The sequence below is a fragment of the Sceloporus occidentalis genome, unplaced genomic scaffold, assembly GCF_023333645.1.
Source record: "Sceloporus occidentalis isolate IW3139 unplaced genomic scaffold, rSceOcc1.0.p SCAF_3, whole genome shotgun sequence".
Classification (NCBI taxonomy): Eukaryota; Metazoa; Chordata; class Lepidosauria; order Squamata; family Phrynosomatidae; genus Sceloporus; species Sceloporus occidentalis.
In genome coordinates, this window is record NW_028316983.1 from 153,177,868 (window position 1) to 153,198,846 (window position 20,979).

Here is a 20,979-nt window from a genome sequence, read left to right on the forward strand (position 1 = left end):
AATAAAGTGTTTTAACTGAAACAATACGTTTCTGTATACCTTTCTATTAATTACAAAGTTAGAATTTAATCTCCTGAATGGCTATGCTAGTGTTGTGTGTATGACTTTCAGATTTTCAGATACAATTAGGCCTGTATTGGCAGTGATATAATAGGAGGGTGATAAGCATTGAGACCTAGCTTGTAGCTATAAATATATAAGGAGAAGAGCTCAGGTATTTCTTTTGAGATTAAAGCCAGATAAGCATTCAAATAAACAAACAAAAAATTATCGGAAGATGCCAGCCACAGATGCTGGGGAAACGTCAGGAATGAACTCTTCTCGAACATGGCCACATAGCCCGAAACCCCATATAAAACTGTAGATGTCAGCCGCAAAAGCCTTCAACTTCACAAACAAAATATCCTTCATACTTTCCCTTTCCCTCTCCTCCTCCTCACAGACATTCACCTTCACTTCCATGGACAAGAGTGTGTTTGTGAGAGAGATGGAAGGGGCTCATTCCATCAATATGCACAAATTGTGAACTAGATAGAATTAATGGTGGCCAGAGTATTTGCAGCAAACAGTGGAAGTGGTGCATATCAAGAAACTTATTTACACAAATCCTGACTGTAATCCTAACCATGTAGCAGTAATGTGCAAATTCACTCTAAAATAGATACAACCTGCAATCCTATTCATAGCCACTTACTTAGGAGGAAGATTCATAATAGGACTAATCCCATGTAAATGTGCATAAGACTGCAACCTCAATTAATTTACCGTAGATCACCACTCCACCGATTGTAAAGCTCTTTAAGGTGACCAGTGTTTCAATTTAGAAAACCCAGAAACAAAGCACCCTCCCCTTACAGTTCTCATATAAGTGACATTTTAAAATGAAGCTGACATTGGAAGTCTGGAGGCAATAAGGATGAGTGTTTCATCAATGGCAGTTATGGAGTATACTGACTTTTAAAACAAATGAAGTTAGAAAGGTGTTATGATGGGAAATCAAAATACAGTCGAATGGTGACAAAGACAGACAGAACAAAAATGCTAATATGAAAGTTTCAAGGACAAGAAAAATCTCTTTGTTGCATGGGCTGACCTCAAGCCAGGCATTGAATAGATCCTTCATGTGCTGGGACATAAATTATGAGATGGTAGGGATAAGAATAAATAGTGAAGGAGAATCCTCAGAAGATCATAAATATCATACTGAAATTGCCAAAGGCTAGCTAATAGACATTAAAATATATTTTGGCGCATTACAGACTGCCCTCAAGCGGCTGTTCTCCCGCCGCCGCCATTAGCTGCGGCGGGAAGCCCCAGCGGCCAGACTGCGAGGCTTCCAGCCGCAGCGAAAAAGGAGCGCTGAAACGGCGCTCCTTTTTGGCCCCCGAAAGTGGTGCCACGAGGCGCGAGGCACGCACTTGCGGTGTCATTTCCGCCGTGCCACATCTGGACGCACAGCGTCCACGACGTAAAAATGGCAGCGCCCATGTGGATGGGCGCTGCCATTTAGGACGCGCTCCACGCATGTTGGCAATGAGGCCGGTTAGGAAGGGGCAACCCTTCCTAACCCTAGCACACCCCTTCCTAACCCTAGGACGCGCGGTCTGTCACCCGCCTTTAATTGTTAATTTGATTCTAATGATTTGAATAATTTAAATTTGCTTTTAAGATGGATTGTCAACATTGAAATGAAAGATCACCTTATGAAGAAGTCAAGGAGACAATAGCAGTATTTTTTTTGTGTTACTCTATTCATGGAAGATATACTTTGAGCATAATGAAGAATATATTATGGTGTGTATGATGGTTACAGCCTCTGGAACAGAAGCATATAGATTTCGTATCTAAGAACATTAACATATATTACAGGTGACTGAGATGTTGCTAAAGTTGTTTTGTCCTTAGCCATTTCTGTGCATTAATACATCCATCCATATGCCATTTCCCTCCCTGCAAATTCTGGGTATTTTTGTCTTCTTCCTTCTTTCCCTGGGTATACCTACACTGCATAAGTAATGCAGTTTTCCATCACTTTATATATTGTAGCTCCAGATTATGGAACCCTGGTATTTGTAGTTTTACAGTATCTTTTGTCTTCTCTGCCAAAGAGTGCTGGTGCCTCACAAAACTACAAAACACTCGATTGTGTAGGATAAGGGTCAAACTGCCTTATTTTTACAGTGTAGATACACCCCATGTGATATTGATAATCCTTCTACCCTCACATTTCCTACCTATAGTCATAGTATTCCTTCTCTTTCCCTCCTTGTTCTTCCTTATACTTAGAAGCATACTGGGATATATTAGAATCTCAATATATTAAAATGTAAAACCAATTAAGCTAAACAGTGCTTGTTTCTTAATACACCTACATTGGCATGGTACAGACAGCACTAAAGCGGTGTGCTGGCACTGTACTAGGGTTAAGGGACCATGCAATCGCACCGTCCCTAACCTTAGTACGACGCAACGCCATAACAATGGTGGCACTCTGTATACTTGGGTGCTGCCATTGTTACGTAAGTGCTGTGCAGTGTCCACACATTGCTGCTTGGTGCTTACATAACGAGTGCACCACTGCTTATTATTATATGCTGCCCCTGCAGCTTTAAAAGAACCCACTTTTTGCAGGTTCTTTTTCCTGCAGATGGAAGCCCCGCAGTTTGGCAGCTGTGGCTTCCCTCCGGAAGAAAAAAAGGCCACTGCCAGCCCAGACAACAAGGAAGATATGTACCGGGCCTACCCTCTTGATCTCTGCTTCGATCATCATCATCATCTTCATCATTATTATCATCAGCATTCTGCAATATTATTATAACTTTATTATGGTCATTATTGTGTGGGGAGATAGAATCCCACAACCTAAGTGTAAAGGAATGACAGAAAATATGGCCATATTTATTGGGTTCTCCCATTACCAAATGTGAGGAACACTTGTTAATGGTAGAACCCAATAAATGGTTTGGTAAACATTATGGGTGAGATTCTCTGACTGGATTACAACTCCCATGTTAAAACAAGTGCTTGCAACACTTTTAAGGAGGTCTGGGGAAAAGGTGGGATCTATCTGTACAAAACAAAGCTTGGTGCACTTTCTTTGGTTTGTCTATAACCTCCAAATATGTTAAAAAGTGTTTACAAAATAATTAAAACTAGAGCTGGGAACTGTTTGTTAAAACCACAGTATGGAAATTTTAATTTAAAATAAAAGAAATATTTCCTCATTTGTTAGTCTTTTATTTTTTTAAAAATAATAATAATCATAATCATAATAATAGTGAAGAGACATGTATCATGTTTGATGGCATCACCCAGGTGCCCTGTTACATTGTCAGGGCCATTACTCGGACTCAGGTGTGGGATATTCCTGACTTGGCAACTGTAATTATAAAATTAAATATAGTACCAACTTTAAACAAACTTAATTTAGATCCATGTCTAACCACAGCTGAATATCTTAAACCTAATCCATTTGGATATGAGCACTGGAAACTTCAGTCACCTGTAGAGATCAATGAGTACACTTTACGATTTCACACACATACACACACACACACACACACACACCATGGTGTAAACTATTCCCATGTGGTATAATCTAAGGCTGGCACAAAATAGATGTTTTTTTTAGCACAGACACATAATTTACAGAATTGGAAGATGGGAAGGTTCACAATCTGATCATTTGAAAAAAGAAAATCCCTGTCAGGTCTTGTCTCTTTCTGGCATGTGCTCCATTGAGCCATGTAGAACTTTAATCAACTGAAAGTGTAGTACTAATACATAAATATCATCAAGTTGGGAAATGTATTATTGCTATTCCTCTTCTGTGAATATTGCTCTCACATTTCTCTCTAGTTACTCATGACCAAGTACCTACACTTATGGATTCTTCTGTTTAATTATTTCTGTATATAAATAAATTTTCATGAAAGCTGAATCCAAACATTCTTTTAAGTGTATGCTTAAAATTGTTTTAACGTTGTGAACATTCTAACACTATCATAATGTTGACCTCTCTCTTGATCTCTCTGTGTGTTGTACATTTTTCTTCTTTTTAGATTGCAAGCCACCTTGAATCTTTATTTGGAGAAAAATATAAAATATATGTAAAGTGAAGAAGGAGGAAGAACAGCCACAGTTTTGCTGAGATCCTATGTCTATGTTTGCCCTCTTTCTCTTTCTCTCTCCTCTCTCATGTACACATACTTGCCACAAGCCAAATCCACACAATAAACCAAGAATGGAGGACTTTCCAGGGTCCAGTGAATTTCTCAGAGTTGCAGAGAGAATGAGGAAGGGAAGTTCAGTACCTAGTAGGCTGGGAGATAAAACCTGTGACCTGTGTCTGAGTACTGTAGAACTTTTAAGTAGGTGGCTCTACATTGCACAGTTACTTTAATTATCATGGCTTTATCCTACAGATACCTAAGATATGAAATTTTTGAGAATATGTATGTAGAAATATCTAGAACTACTTATGTATGGTGCTAAAACTAACTAAATACTACACAAAACTACAAATGCAAAGATTCCATAAGATGAAGCTATAGGCCTCAAAGTTGTATCAGAGTGCTATAACTGTGTAGAGTGGATGCACCCTAAAATTAAAGAAAGGTCAATCAGGTGCTTAATTTAGATTCTCCAATCAGTAGAGTTTATCAGAGATCAGATCCTCATCCTGCTGGTACACATTTCACTTTTGTTTTCAGTAAATCTACTAGTAATCAAGTGCCTCACTTAGCCCTTTCCCCGTACTGTCATTAAGAGAAAAACCTAATGCAGGGGTTCCCACTCTGGGGTGCAAGATGCAATTTCAGGTAGTATGGCACAGAGTGGCTTGTGTCCTTGAGTGATGAGGGAGCCCTGGTGGTGCAATGGTTAAATGCTGGTACTGCAGCCACTCACTCGCAAGCTACAAGGTTGAGAGTTCAATCCCAGCTAGGGGCTGCAGGGTTGATTCAGCCTTGCATCCTTTCAAGGTTACTAAACTGAGTATCCAGCTGGTTGGAGGCAATTAGCTTACACATTGTAAACCACTTACAGTAGGAGTACTTAAGAGCACTGATAAGTGGTATAGAAATGTACTTGCTATTGCTTGCTATTGCTATGAATCATGAAGCATCACTCATTTTTTCCTGAATAAATTAGAATCCGATTGTTCATTTTAGATTCACATTTTATGCATTGAATTAAAAGCTTTAAAAAAAAAGTTCTGTTTGTTCATCCACAGTATTGTATGTGGTTCAGTTTGTGGTTCAAAAGATAGAAATTAGACTACTTTGTCTTCAAATGTGGTATGATTTTTGTACGACATGCAAATATGAACCAAACATTTCCTAGGGGTGTGGGGCACAGAAAAGGTTGAGAAGGTTGAGACTTAATGGAAGAAATGAAGCCATATATTTAAATACTGCATACAGAGAAGTGTCCTGCAGTATATGATTTGACTTTTTGTTCTCTCTGTATTCCCTTACCTTTCAGTTGTGTGTGTTTATTGAACAACAACTGAATACATTTTCTATGTCTCTAACATTTATCCCTCTCTAAATGGCTGCTGTGGAGATGTGAGTAAGGGAGATGTGTTTATGGCATAATAACAGCATAGATGGTCATGGGATTACACCATTAAAAGAAAAAAATGGTTCATGGGGTCTTGAATGGTACCACAGGCACTCTATAATACAATTCCAACATTATTAAGTTGTTTGGCACCTTTATAGACACTGAACTCTTTTCTTTACTTGCTGTGTTTTGTTACTGCTAGAAATAAGCTACAACTTTAATGTTGTATTATCTCTGTAAACAAGCAAGTAGTCCTATTTAAAGCTAAGAGAGACCCAGGAGTTTTGGAGAGCACTGAGGGTGGTGCCAACATTTTATGAGGTTTGATATCCTGTGGGAAAGCAGATTTGGGAGAGATTCAAAATCTTTTTAAAAATCTACAACCTATTATGTCTCTGCATCAAATCCATATTTGAAGCTTCTGTATTGTGTGATCCCTGCCAACTAGCAATTATACTGCAAACACATGGAGCCAACTCCATCCTGGACCCTTTCCAGTCTGGTTTCTGCCCACGGCACTCTACAGAGACAGCCCTCACCAAGATCTCAAACGATCTCTTGTGGGCCAAGGCAAATGGCCTCTACTCTATTCTCATTCTTCTTGATTTGTCTGCGGCCTTTGACACTGTGGATCACTGTCTCCTGGTTGATTTACTTTCTGACCTTGGGTTCTCTGACTCTGCTCCCAACTGGTTTCGATCTTACTTGTCAGATAGATCTTTTGAAGTGGTCACAGGTGATCAGACTTCGTCCTCTGTTCCCCAGGGCTCTGTCTTGGGTCCCCTTTTGTTCTCTCTATACACATTGTCCCTAGGTAAACTCATCAGTTCTTTTGGTTTTTTCCTAGCATCTGTACGACGATGACACTCAGCATCTCTCCACCCCTGACCTTTCTCCGGGGCTTGAACAGCAAGTTTCTTCTTTTCTGACTGCTGTCTCTCAGTGGATGCGGCTTCAGAGCTTGAAGCTCAACATGTCTAAGACAGAGCTTCTTGTCCTTCCACCTAAACCCACCTTCAATATTCCTTTTCTGTTTCTTTCAATGACACTTCTATTCAACTGGTTAATCAAGCCCTCAGTCTTGTTTTCATTTTTGTTTCTTCACTGTCATTTATTCCCCAGATCCAGGTCACCACCAAGGCCTGTAGATTCTTTCTCTACAACATTGCCAAGATCCACCCATTCCTCTCAGCCTCAGACTGGTCCATGCCCTAGTGGTATCACGACTAGATTATTGTAACCTTCTGACAGAGCTTCCTCTCTCTCACCTCCATCCTTTAATCTCGGTCCAGCATTCAGCTGCACATATTATCACATCTGCTCGCCACTTTGACCATGTTTCTCCTCTTTCCTTCTCCCTTCATTGGCTCCCCTTCCCCTTCTGCATCCGATACAAGCTTTTGTTGTTGACTTTCAAAGCCCTCCAGAGACTGGCCCCTCCTTATTTATCCGAACTTCTTTCTCCTTACATTCCTACCCATACCCTCCGTTCTAGTAGTCAAGGTCTCCTGTCCCAGCCTAGGATTGCCACTGCCCCCTCCCGGATTCATCCCTTCTCACTTGCTGCCCTTCACTCCTGGGACCTTCTTCCCCCACGTGTGCACCACATCACTCCTCTAACCAGTTTCAAAATTGAGTTAAAGACTATATTGTTTAGAGAAGCGTTCCCAGGGATGAGCCCCTCTCTGCCCCAGGATGCCTTGTTTTAACTATCCATTAAGAAGCTGAGCCCTCCCTCCGGTCCATCTCCCTTGGTCCAGGCTCGGAGGTAGAGAAGAACTGCTGGACCTGCTGGATCCCCTTCCCCACCACCATTCGCCTTCTCCTTTTGTGTCATGTCTTTTTAAGCCTGAGGGTAGGGAACTGTCTAATTACAAAGATTGTATGTACAGTGTAAATAAAGGTTAATAATAATAATAATAATAATAATAATAATAATGAAAATGCTGTGGTGCTATATACCTATATAAATGAGACCTATCTCTGCAATTATTAAATCAAATTGTTCACTTCCATTTTGTCCTCCCTTTTGCTGGAGGTCAAAGTTTGTTTGTTTGTTTGTTAGTTTACTTCATTTATATGCCACTTTTCTCCCACAGTGGGACCCAAAGTGGCTTCCAGAAATAACAAAAGAGATGGAAAAACATCCCACATCCATGCAACTTTACTTGGCTTGTTTCAGTTTCCTCCTGATTTTATTATTCGCCAGATTTACACTCAACTCAGTTGGTGCATGACTACACACAACTACTTCATAAAGAATGAAGAGGGGGTTGCTTATTGGAATGTCATTGTCATTGTATGTGTTATAATGAGAATGGATGCATGTAGATTTGATTTACAACAGGATGCATATCTGTACATATTCATCCATGTTCAGCCCAATGCTTGCGATTTTCTTCCCCTAATGCATTGGTAATTGGGCTGTATTTTCTGTTTGCCATGGGATACATAGCATATAGTAGGCTGTGTAGCAGACACATCTTCCTTCCATCATTATGTCTAAAATTCCCTGAATCTGAGCATCTGTTCTCTTAACAGTGAGCCATGGGTGCTAAAGAGCTATCAAACTGCATTTTTCTGTAGTTTGATTAAACCTAAGAAGAGTCAGCCTCCTTTCCCCTTTTAATGAGTAGCCACATCATAACTGCTCACACAGAGCTATTGCAAAGACTCTCTCTCTTGTTTACAACCACCAGTTGTAGTTTCTATGCCACAATACAAAGATCATGATACTATAGTCATTCCCATTGTATTGTGGCCCAGGAATACAGCTGAAACATAGACCAGAGAACCTTTTTGTGGTTGCTATGCAAGACTGTGCAGCAATCTGTTTAGGAAAACATGATTTCTTTTAAGGAGTTTATCACACTGCTAAAAGAACCTGGCTTACCTCTCCCGATTTGAAATCTAACTTGGGATGCAGCTGGGTTCTATCACCTGGATTTTGCCACTGAATCTACTGGCTGAATGCAGCCCGGCTGCAACGCAGGTCCCAGGCATGCTCAGCAAGCTGCTTTTCAAAATTGGAAAGCTCTCGACTTTGAAAAGTGGCTTGCTGAGCATGCCAGGGACCCTGGCTGTAGCCGGGCTGTATTCGGACTGTGGATCCGGCAGCAAAATCCAGGTGATAGAACCTTGCTGCATCCTGAATTAGACTTCAATTCAGGAAAGGTAAGCTGGGTCTTTTTTTTTTTTAAGCAGTGTGATAAACTCCTGCCTGGGCAACCCTTCTCACCACAAAGTATTTGGGGGGAAATGTCCACCCCACACAAGCTGCATTCAACTTCCCCCTTTTAATGAAGTGGGGAAATAGTGTCCCCGCCCCAAAGTGTACAGTCTTCAATTATAACTGATGCTGATGGGGTAAGAGTCATTGGCTCAATTGTTTCAACATAAGGGAGGTTGTTCCTATTCCCACCCACCCCCAACCCCATCTTGTATCATTTCACAAGGACCTCTGACATATTGTCAAAAAGGGAAAAACATGTCAGAAAAGAATAAAAAGTTTTTAAAAGACATAAGATTTTGCCAAGGAGAAACAGAAGGATTATACATAAGAAAGCAGGTTACTATGAATCAGTTCTCTAAATTCCAATGGGCAGAGAAAGAGAGAGAGAGAGAAACAAGAAAGAGAAAGAGAGAGAAGAGAGAGCTCTGATAAAAATCTATATAAGTTGTGTCTGACAGGCATAGTCACTAGGTGGCTGTCTAGAGTAGCAATGTGTGAAAATAATCTTTTAGTAGCAAGGGACAAATACCAGATTTTTGCTCTCCCCCGCCCACATTTCCAGCACTGTGTATGTTAGGGATGGACAATTCTCCCATCTCATTCAAATAGATAAAATAAAATAAATCACACAATATTCCCATAACAAATATGAAACCATTTCTTAAAAAAAAACAACACACGACTCTTCTCAAAATGAATTAAAACAAAATTCTGATTTGTTTGCATCACCAAATTCAACAGATATAGCTGTTCTCAGCATGAAGAGGACCATATAGTACCTGCCTGTCCTATGGACATAAAGAAAAAGAAATGACGCCCTAATTTAACACAGGCAGATTTCAACACACTGAAACAGAGACATTTTAAAAGTTAAGCACTCAAAGCCTCGAGCTTTGGAAATGTTGGCAAATTTTTAATCAAAAAGCACTAAAACTTGATTTTCTCCCATCTCCATCCTTCTGTTCTTTAGCACCTGTGGGGCATGCTTAAATGAGGGAAAGGATAACTAACACAACTGTTCTTGTCTGCATTGCAGGGCATCTTTGCTTCCTAATGCAGTAGGAGGGATAGAATTTTACTCCACAACAAAAGGGATAAGAAAAAGTTGAGAGATACAAGTATAAACAAAAATGCAATGAGAAGTCTGAGGTACAAGTGGGTGAATAATCTTGCATTAGAACCCAGTAGGTACTTCATCTGATACTACCTTGTGGGTGACCACACATCAGTTCCATCTCTGTAAATGTGGTGTATTTGCATGAAGGAATATCTTCTGAAAATTGTAATGACAGTTTTCTTAATCAGCTTATACTTTCGTAAATGAACACTTTAAATTAATGATTGTCAAGGGTAAGCTTTAGTTCAAGAAGTTGTTTTTACCCACCCACATTAGCAATTTACTCCCATATTTGGATTATAAAAATAATACTTGGATTTGCCATAATATTTTTGCAAACCTGCCCTCCTCTTCTTAATCATATGCCATTTGCCACATGGAAAACGAAGAAGGAATAAAAATAAATAAATTAGCAATGTCCATCAAATGTAAGAGCAAAGGACAACATTAATGTCACTTTTATTCTCATTTACGAACGCTAATAAAGCAATCAGGCACATTTATGTTTCATTGACTGACACAGAATGACAGGATGCATTATTCATGGATAGGAAATACAGGCTTGTTGGCTGTTTCATACCTGTGCAATTGATTTGGGTTTTCAAAATGAGTGGAAATGAATATTTGTTGTTTATCACTGATAGAAATGCCAGAAAGTCTGGTGGCATACTTAATGAGGATCACTTTTCCCTTTCAGCAAATATTTTACTTAGATCTCTCTCACACACTGAAGTGTGTGTTAATTATGCATAAGCATCTATCTCTTTATCTGTATTGCTCTCTGTAAATAGGTTCAGATATAGATACTTTCCAAAATGTATGCCCGGTTTTTCCTCCCAATGTTCCAAAACATTATTTGACTGAGGAATATACCTCAGGACGGGGCTATAAAAAGGAACAGATTTGACTTTCCATGGATAGATAACCATGGCCAGAAACAGGTGCATCTCCCATACCAGTGGTATCAATCATGTTCCAGTACTTTCTCTAGGAGATTTGAAATGTTTCTTTTAATTGCTGTGTAGGGAAAGTGAAGCACTAGTTATGAAAACCAAGTGCCCATCAGCCATTCTAATCTATGTTAGATCCCATATTAACACCTTTCCTCTATTTAATACAAATTCAGGACTGGAGTGGTCCAGACAGAGGAGGCTACTAATGCCATTATTAGGAATAAGGAATCCAACCTTAATTTTAATGGCAGCTCCTCTGGAATGTTCAGGATTGCATGGGAACTATCCAGGCAATGAAGTAATTCCTGATATGGAGAAGCACTGCCATTAAAGTCAAAGATGAATTCCACATCCTTCAATGACAGAGGTATCAGCTGCTTCTGAGTGGTGAAACAGGTCAGGGACTTCCTGCCCATCCCAAATTTGAACCCTCAGAGAGGGCAGAAGGGGGAAAACCATCTGGAACATTGTCATTTTGCTTTGAAAGACTGTTCATTCCACAGGCACCTTCATTTAAAAATGAATACATGGGTAAATAAAAATCCCCAGGTAGCTGGTTTAGAAGTTCTCTGCTTAAGACTTTGATGAGCTTCTTTTAGTCAGAATAGAAAGTATTAGGTTTAATGGACTGAGTCAGCAGAAGGAAGTTGATAAGTTTACATTCTGGACATGTGGATGAACCTAAATGAACATATTTTGCAATGTTACATATTACATAGTATCTGGTCTGGAGACCAGGGTTCAATTCCCCACTTGGCCATGAAACCCATTCAGTGACCCTGGGCAAGTCACATGCTCTCGGAATCAGTGGAAGGCAATGGCAAACCTCCTCTGAATAAATCTTGCCAAGAATTCCCCATGATAGGCTATAGGGTCACCATAATTTGAAAACGACCTGAAGGCACACAACAACAACAACAACAACAACAACAACAACAACAACAAAGTCATATTATCTGATATGTAAGCCTAAATCCACTTAGACTTGGATGAAATCTAGATTTCTTTTTCCAATTCCTTTTTTTGGTGTCAGCTTCAGACATTAAGATTCTCTTAGGATTTCTGAAAATAATTGTAATTGGGTAAAATAATACTTTCACAATTCTACATTTCAGAAGTCTAAATTACTTTAATCATTCAATGGGACCTCTGTGTTACAAGTAGCTTACGCCACTGAGTATCAGATGCTGTATGAGGGGTTGTTGCTGTCATGGCTCAATTAGGAGCTTGCCACAAGCTTCTGACTCAATGCTGTTGGGAATAGAACATTGAATGACAAGGATTTTTTGCTGCAAAGTAGGAGAAATAAAACCATTGAGGCTGCCCTTAGCTATGTAAGTAGAAAAAAAGAAGAGGGGAAAAGGCAGCTAAACATTCAGCTGGCAAGTTCAGGAGCAGTCTTAATCCCAAGATTAGGACTCAAGCAGCTCTGAACGTTTCAGCTAAAGTCATAGCTAGAATGTCCAAGTCTGGGGTTCAGACAGTTACGTCAAATGCCAACTAATGAAACAGGTAACTTAGGACATGCCCACTATTATCTCTGATCACAGTAAGCATTCCTTTCCCCAGTAGCCTCAAAGTGCTGAGGCTTACTTACGATGGCGGGATACAGACGGGCAAAAAGGGGTGTGTTCATGACGTCATGAAGGTAGAGCCTTCAGACGGCCCTTACCTGAATGCCGCCATGAACACACCGCCCGCACGCCCCAAGCGGGAAGAAGCGGCATTAAAAAGGTGCTGCTTTCCCCCGCTTCTTTTCTGTATGATGCGCAGCTGCGCAGCTCAGTCTGTAAGCTGCTGCACCGGTACGCCAGAATTGTTACGCTGCTAATTTAAGTTGCCCATTTAAAAGCTCCGTGTCTGCTGCGTCACATAATGAGTCGGGGTCCTGGAACATGCGCAGTTTGCACCAAGGCTCTAATTAGAGCGTCAGATGCCATGCAGATGTGGAAGCTGCAGCATAGCTGCACTCTATTTTAATGCTCGTAACCCTAACCCTAACCCTAACCCTAACCCTAGAGCAAATGTACGCATGCGCTGCTAGAATCGGGGAAAGTTTGGAATTTAAAGTGAACCCCTACACACATTCCTGTGCCATTTTCACCTAACAATAAAAAACCCCTAAAACTTTAAATATTTACATATGTACAAGGGAGGTGATGGGGGATGGCAGGGGGACAGCGGTGGCAGCGGCGACAGCTGTGGCTGTGCATTGCAGATTCAGCAAGAGCGTGGGGACCAAAGGAGAGGAGGCATCCATGATGCTGGTGACACTACCAACGTGCAAGCGGACAAGGATGCCAACACCAGCTGATTACCAGCTGGCAGGAGACCACCATTGTTCTTGGGCAGGGCGAGGGAAAAAGTTTTAAAGGGGCTTGGGCGCTTTAAATGTGCACATAAGCTTTCTGCCGCCGCTGCTGAGCCAGCCGGCAAAAGAAAAAAAAAGCCCCGTTTTTGGCCGCCCGTGCAGAAGCTGCCTCTCTCTTTGCAGCGTCCTCCGAGGCGGCGGTTTGGAAACTGCGGGTCAGAAACGGCCCCAGGTGAGGCGTCTTCACTGCCCCCCATGTGGAAGCCCCATACACCTGAGCCACACCCCCGGGGCGGGCAGTCTGGAGGCTCCGTATTCAGCAGAATACACCTCCAAGACGTCTTCCCCTGCCCGTCTGTACCCCGCCGATACCTAGCAGGATGCATCACAGACTATGTTGGAAATCCCTACTAACTGCAAAGGCTGAAGGTTTACCATCTATAATCCAGGTTTCCATCTTCAACTTCTTTCATCCTACTTCTGGCATAAAAGTGAAAAGAATATAAACACATTTCTTGTCCTTCATGAGAAAATTATCCATGCACAAGTAACCCATGCACAAAGTTTTCAGCTGCTATCCGTAATCATCTGCTTCACCCTTTCCCCTAAGGCAGGAATTTTGAAGGTCTGTTCTAGAGTAGCACTATTTTTTGTGATAAGGTTTTCAGTGGGTTCTGGAACTTATGGGTTTATGGGAAGGTTATCACTACTGGAAGGAACATCTGACTATGACTGTAAGTCTACCACCACTACCAGTTTGTTCAAAAGTCTTTATACTGAGACAAACTAATTGCTACTTCCAAACTAGCATGTGGCAAAAGGTTAAAAAAGATTTGGCAGCTTGGGAAAATTTAGAGTTATCTCTCTTAGGGAGAATAGAAGTGTTAAAAATGAACGTACTCCCAAAATTCCTGTTTCTTTTCCAAACTATCCCAGTCATTAAAAATGATAAACCTTTTTTAGAATGGAAAATAGAAACTTTTTGATGTAATATCTGAAATTTAGATGAAATCCCTCTGTTTGGTTCACTGCCACTGATCGGCAGTCTAGGATCTGACATTGGGCAACACATGCAGTCTTCAAGTCCTGCAGTTCTTAAACCAATCCAGTACTTGAGCCAGGTAGTGCATGAGAAATGGTGTTGTAAGCAATGCAACCTTATCTAAACCAACCCTGTTTAAGCTTGGTGTGGCTCTGTCTTAGGCCATCAGCTCAGGATATCACCTCTGACTTTTTACACGAAAAGCAACCTTAAGATGTAAAGGTCACTGCACAAATAGATACACACATATGCAACAAAATAAATTTGCTAATGGTCATGAACTAGTAGGGGTGATACCGTATACTCGTCTATAAGTCTAAAAATGTATGCCCAAAAAATGACCTCGAAATTCCAGGTTGACTTATTTACGAGTCAGTAAGGTAATGTGATCGCAGCTCTTTCAGATATTCCTATGCAGTTGTGTGGTTGTGAAAGACTATGGCAAAGAATGCAGTTGGGAGAGAGTTTCTTTTTCTCTCAAGCCAAACAGAAAGGGTCCTGAGTGATTGATTACTGTTAAACAAACAGAGTCCTTCTCCCACCTGCTCTGGACGGTGTTGTCTGGGGAGTCAAGGGTGAAACCAAAGTTGAAACGCTGAATGAAAAAGCCTGAATTAGAATCTCTCTTGCTGTGCACACATATACACACACTGAAGGAGCCTCTAAGTTTTCCCCTCAACTTTTCCACGGGTCATCATGGCAAAACCCATAATTTTGGCCCCCAAACCTGCTCTCGATTTATACATGGGGTCAACGTATAGTCGAATATATACGGTAAACTGGCATTAACAGACCATTCTGTTCAGGGCAGCGTTCCCAGGCATTGCATAATTGTCACTTGCTATTTGATGTTCTTTTCTTGCCTGTTTTATTGAATCATTTCCTGTATTGCTATGTATTTTATATGTATTATCCTACTAGAGATGCCCCTTCCCCACCACCACTCTCTCTGTGTCGTGTCTTTCTAGATTGTAAGCCTGAGGGCAGGGAACTGTCCAATTAAAAAGATTGTATGTACAGCGCTGTGTAAATTTACAGCGCTTTATAAATAAAGGTTAATAATAATAATAATAATAATAATAATAATAATAATAATAAATTAATATGAGGTTGCTGTTTTTCGCCAGAATTATAAAATGCTTTCAGGAGAGAAATCTGCTTCCAAAGAAGTGTCTGGTGGTGCTTTTCCCCACCTTTATTTGTGTCTACATTCCTGTACTACTTATTCAGTATGCCCATCTGTGAATAAATGGGACATGATAAAATTTCCCACTTTTTCTTTTTAAAGGTTCTATTTACACTGCACACCTACATTAGTTTCATACTAATTAATCGCCAGCTCAGGGTGATGCAAAGTATGTTAAAGTTCCATTGCAGAATTGTAGCTCTCAAGGTTTCCTAAGCCAGAAGTGAGTCTATCCAATCACTTTACGTCTATAGCATACATGTGCTGCATGTTTCTAGTGTAGAGCTTTGGAAATACAGTTTGGAAAAGAAATTAGCTTTCGTTATAATTCCCAAAAGTAGTTTGTGAGGAAGAGCACAAGCCAGCACTCGAACCAGGCTAATTTATGAAGCCCCATCTCCATCACTACAAAAGCTGAAATTTTGCTGCAAAAAATGGATAGTTACCCTTTATTAAGCGATAGTCATAATGTTATGTAGTTATACCTCATTAGTAGAAAAATGGGAATAATTACAAATAACTAACTATCTGTAAAAGTTCCTTCCAAGCTCTGTCCGAGTGCAATATGGAGTTTCTCACTTTCTGGAGAAGCAAATGCTAAACAGCCAACATAGCATTAGCATTTTTCTCTCAAATTGGTATTTGTTAAACCATGGAGATATGAGCCCACACATGTGGCTAAAATACTGATTATGCACACTACTATTTGCATAAATCTATGAGTCATTTCCTCTTGCACACACACACACCCCAATTCCCCATTTGGGAAAATCTGGCCTTTCGTTTCTTTTATAAGTGACTTCTCCATAAAGCTCTTTGGTGGACACAAAAATGTAGTCTGTCTCTACTCAGCTATCCTTACCTGTCATCAAATATTTGTGTATCTACAGATAGCATTTGTAGAGAGCACCTGCTGTAAGCCACACAGCCTCAAAAGAAATTCTTGTATGGGCAGAAAAATCATCTTCATATAGGTTTCTATACTCTATGTTTGAAGTTCTTTATATGTGTGCACGTGAACACATTTTATAAAGGTCATTTTGATACTATTTCTCCCTTATGCTTAATGCATCTTGGTTCTCTATTAGCACCATACCTAACAGCCCTGGGTGCTGTTTTGTGATCATTCAAGTATTTCTGTACATGTCTGTATCTAATCAAGTTTTCGTTTCCAGGGAGAAGTTGCCAGTTGACAAGATCAAGGGGTAAGAGAAGATCATTCACAAGAAGGAAAATATTGAAATAATGATCTAAACAGGCATCTCTGAAAACAGATGCCACATCTTGTAATATCTGCATAGCAAACTTATGAAGAGTCACATCACACCAGCTTGTTGAAAGAACATCTTACAGGGAATTTAACAGTTTAATCCTATGCAGTTTATACCTCTGCACATACTGTACCTCAGTAGTCCTTTGCCAATGCGCTATATGTTCAAGTCATTTTTGACTTATAGTAGTCTTAAAGCAAACCTATCACAGAGTTTTCTTGACAAGATTTGTTCAGAGGGGATTATCCTTTGCTTTCTTCTGTGAATGAGAGAAAAGGGGACATGCCCAAGGTCACCCAGTGGAGTTTCTATGACTGAGAGGGGATATGAGCCCCTAGGTGATTTGATCAAATAACATTTAGGAAACCAGGTAATTTATATTGGTGCAGCAATGCAGTGAGAGCCAATGTGGCATACTGATTACAACTTTGGATTATATCCTGGTTGATGCTCCCATTAACCATGAAACTCATTCAGTGACCATTTCTAGGACAGCCTTGTTGAATGGCTGGAAGGTAAAGTGTGAAGAAGGAGATGCATGCTGTCATATATTCGCTGGAGGAAGGTGGGATGTAAATGTAAGTAATACATTATGATAAATAACACGAGTCACACCGAGATAAGTTAGTCAGGTTTAAATTTCATTCTAACTATGGTCTCACTGGGTTTCCACAGATATACATCCCCAGTTTTAGGTCCCCTTCTACAATATTAAACTAGTACTAGTAGGGTTGTTGTGAGAGTGATGAACAATGTACAGTTGGCCATCCACATCCACAGATCTGCATCCATGGATGCAACCATTTATGACTTGAAAATACCGCCCCCCCCCCCAAAAAAAAAAAAAAAAAAAGAATCCAAAAGGCAAACCTAGATTTTGCCATTTTATGTAAGGGACACCATTTTACTAAGCCACTGTATGTAATGGGACTTGAACATCTACTGATTTTGGTATCCATGTGGGCATCTGGAATCAAACCCTGGAGGATGCCAAGGGCCCACTGTATAAGGAGTGATTTCAAATATTGTATATTGTAAATTTACATTCATTAAAATGCAGTGTTGGAGGATAATAAGCACCACTGATATATCAAAACGATTGGCATTTAATAAAATAAATATAATCAACCACCACCTCACTTTATCAGGGGAGTGTGGGAAGTTACAGATAATTCTGTGGTAGAGCAGCTCAACTGATAACTACAGTCCTGAGTTACAGTGTAGTAGCATCCATTGTTAATTTGCTAATTACCATTTTTATTTGGCAAAATCTAAGAATTGGAAGATGTTACTAATGTTGGTGAATTTAATTTTCCTACACTGAGAATAAAATTCTCAAAATTATAAGAATGAAACATATGGTTTCAGTGTCATTACCTGTCATGTGTACAAACCTGGTTTCATATGAAGTAGTTCAAGACAATCTAGATTGCTTCAATGGGAATAGCCCTATTTCAACAAAATGCAACACTGCCTGGCACTATTATGAATAACAACTTTACAAATCAGCTACTTGCCAATATTCCTTTGTATACGCTCAAAAATATGTGGAATCCCCATTGGAAGATTTTGAGCAAACATCTGTCAGAGATTCTATAGATACAGAATAATTGGTCTTGCAGGAGGTGAGAGCACATGATCCCACTGGGTATCTATGAGCTTCATGTTTCTAGGTGGCTGACACATAATAGATGCATATTGTTAGAATTATTCTCTCTCTTTGAGACCCATCTTAGTTATTTCAATATTTCTGTCTCCTTGTCTCTCTGAGTAACGAATTAAGTATAATGCCTCCCTTTTGGAAACTTAGTCATGTTGATTAGGCTGTTCACTATACTTCCACCTGTTACCGTGAAAGCACTGACATTTCACTGTGTGCTCATAGTGGTCACTGTAGCTGGCAAGAAATATACAAATTTTCTGCTTTGAAAATGTAGCTTAAAAACCTATGAAATATTTTTTTCTGAATTTTTGGTGGCAATATAACATTTATACAACCCAGCATCTCTTCCCTAAACACCACAGTGCTGGCTATGACTATCCAATTTGAGATCTGGCCCCTTTCTTCAAAATGATACGAGATGGGGAAACAGCCATAAAACCCTAATAAGTCTTAATTTCATTTACAACATTGCAGCATTGTACTAAAGCATTCTGCATTATTTAAAGATAAAACTGCTTATCTTACCTTGAATACTGCTTTTGTGACTATCTAATTCTGCATGGCCTATCTATCTGGCTCTGTATAAAGTTTCCTATTGTTGCTAATAAAACGTGACAATGCTACTTGGCAAGAACCTGTTCAGTCCTAGTTTTTTCATCAAGTTGGTTGAACACTGATAACTAAATGCATATATTAATGTAGCTATTCCTCAAATCATTACAAATGACTACTCAGTTGGATCTCTCTGGTCTAGAGAAGATGATTCACATGAGCTGGTGCTCATGCGCTAAGAACTGGACATCCTCATCAAATACTCATCACAGGGGGGAAATCATCTATGACATTCAGTGTATGTTCACTGAAATGCAAATGGCATTTCCATCTACATGTTAATGTGTGTCCAAATTAGTTTCTTACTTAAGTAACTGTGTGTATACAAAACTTCCACATTCAAATTAGCATCTCATTTACACTGCTGGTTCTAGAAATCAGTGTGGAAGCTTCCTATGGATTGGAGAAATGATGTATTAGATTTATATTTACATGCATACTTAATGAAGTTATTAATATGAAAGCACTCTAAAAATTCCCTACAAAGTCTATTAGCAAATGGCATAAGGATCCTCAACAACTGTGTGCGTGAGAAAGGTGTTCAAGCATACAGGATAAACTGATATGGCCCCTCATGCTCCCCCACCTTTCCCATGCTCAGTAGTCAAGAACTGGAAGTACTATATTGTGAACAGATTAGCTTTGGATTGGAATCTTAACCCCATCCCAGTCATCAACTTTCATCGACAGTCAGAAATCCTGCCCGCTCCCTCCCTCTCCCCATTTTGGTTCAGATTTTGTTGGTGCAGAGTAAAATTACCTGACTGAGTTGCTTGCCCATTTCTATCCGGAGCTATTATTTAAAACTGCCTGCCAGAGGATGAATGACTACAATACACAGACTTGCCCATACAATTGCAGAGGATATTGATTTCCTTTACAGTTCACATTCATCATCTGTAGTCCAAGATCTGGACGTTCTTTGAAATTGGAGTGATGAAATCATGTAGTTTCTTGCATGTGTAATTAAAAAAGAAGAGGAGGCGGAAAGAAGTGGTGGTGGGAAAATTGTCAATTAGTATTTTTTTTTTCAGATGACTCAGATTTCTAAAAGCATCTATTTTGACCAAGATTCTCTCCCCTACTGCATCTTTTCAACTCTTTTGTTTCACAGAAATTACACAGTAACCTAGGGTAAAAGATGTGATCTGTTGGAGAACTGTACATGGTCACTGCACTAATATCACCCCTTCCACCACCTTGCTGACTTTGTCCATAATACACATAGAAACATCTTTGAACAGAAAACCCACAACAGAGCTCCTGGGTACTTCAAACCACGAACCCTGGTCAGCACCACATATCAAAGAGATAAAACATTATTTTCCCTTTTATGTTCTCTGAGACAAACATGACAAACACTCAAAACCAAATCAGCTGTATGTTGATCTGTCTTCACACTAGTACTGCGTGTAAATGTAAAATTTTGTTTTTCTCCCCTTGAAAGGCATCCATCTGGCACACACTTTATTAATTTCAATCTGGTCCATGTTTATCCTCTTTTTCAAAAGTTATTCATAGATCATTTGTTGGGGAGGGGGGAAATATCAAAACAACACAGGTTGAACTGAGGATAGGTTTAAATCTTGCTCACTGGAGAGGACAGCAAACCTTCTCCATGCTGATACATTGAATGGAAGAAATAATGTGTGTGAATTAAAGCGAAGCAAACGAGAACACTGAAACAACTCAGCAACAGAGCTGAACACATATAGTTTTTCCTGTCTGAAACTTATTATCAAATGGATCCCATGCATATAGGGTATGTTGGGATTGAAACACACACCTTTCCTGCCTGAGTTCAACTTCCAGAAAGGTATTCCAGTCTTCTGTTTGCTATTTATTTTATCTTTTCCTGAACTGAGCCCTTTATTTCTCTCCTACATCAAGGAGGGAGAAAAGAGGAACATAGATCTAAGCATGAGTGCCAGAAATAACAGCCCTAATGTCTGTTTGTGAATCCAAGGCTAAAAGAAGAAAATCACTCACCTTCCTGATCTCTGGTGACAATGCCTATAGCTTCGTTC

General features: G+C 39.9%; 1 protein-coding gene across 1 annotated transcript in view; it reads right to left on the reverse strand.

Moving 5' to 3' along the window:
- The window catches only part of CDH9 (cadherin 9), a 166,044-nt gene extending 145,087 nt beyond the window's left edge, over positions 1-20,957 (reverse strand). The window contains exons 1-2 of the mRNA XM_089516586.1: positions 20,942-20,957; positions 10,005-10,070 (exon numbers count right to left, since the gene is read on the reverse strand). Of these exons, the coding sequence (XP_089372712.1) occupies positions 10,005-10,057 (53 nt within the window). The 5' untranslated portion in view covers positions 10,058-10,070; positions 20,942-20,957. The remainder of the gene's footprint in view (positions 1-10,004; positions 10,071-20,941) is intronic.
- Between the last annotated feature and the right edge of the window lie 22 nt (positions 20,958-20,979).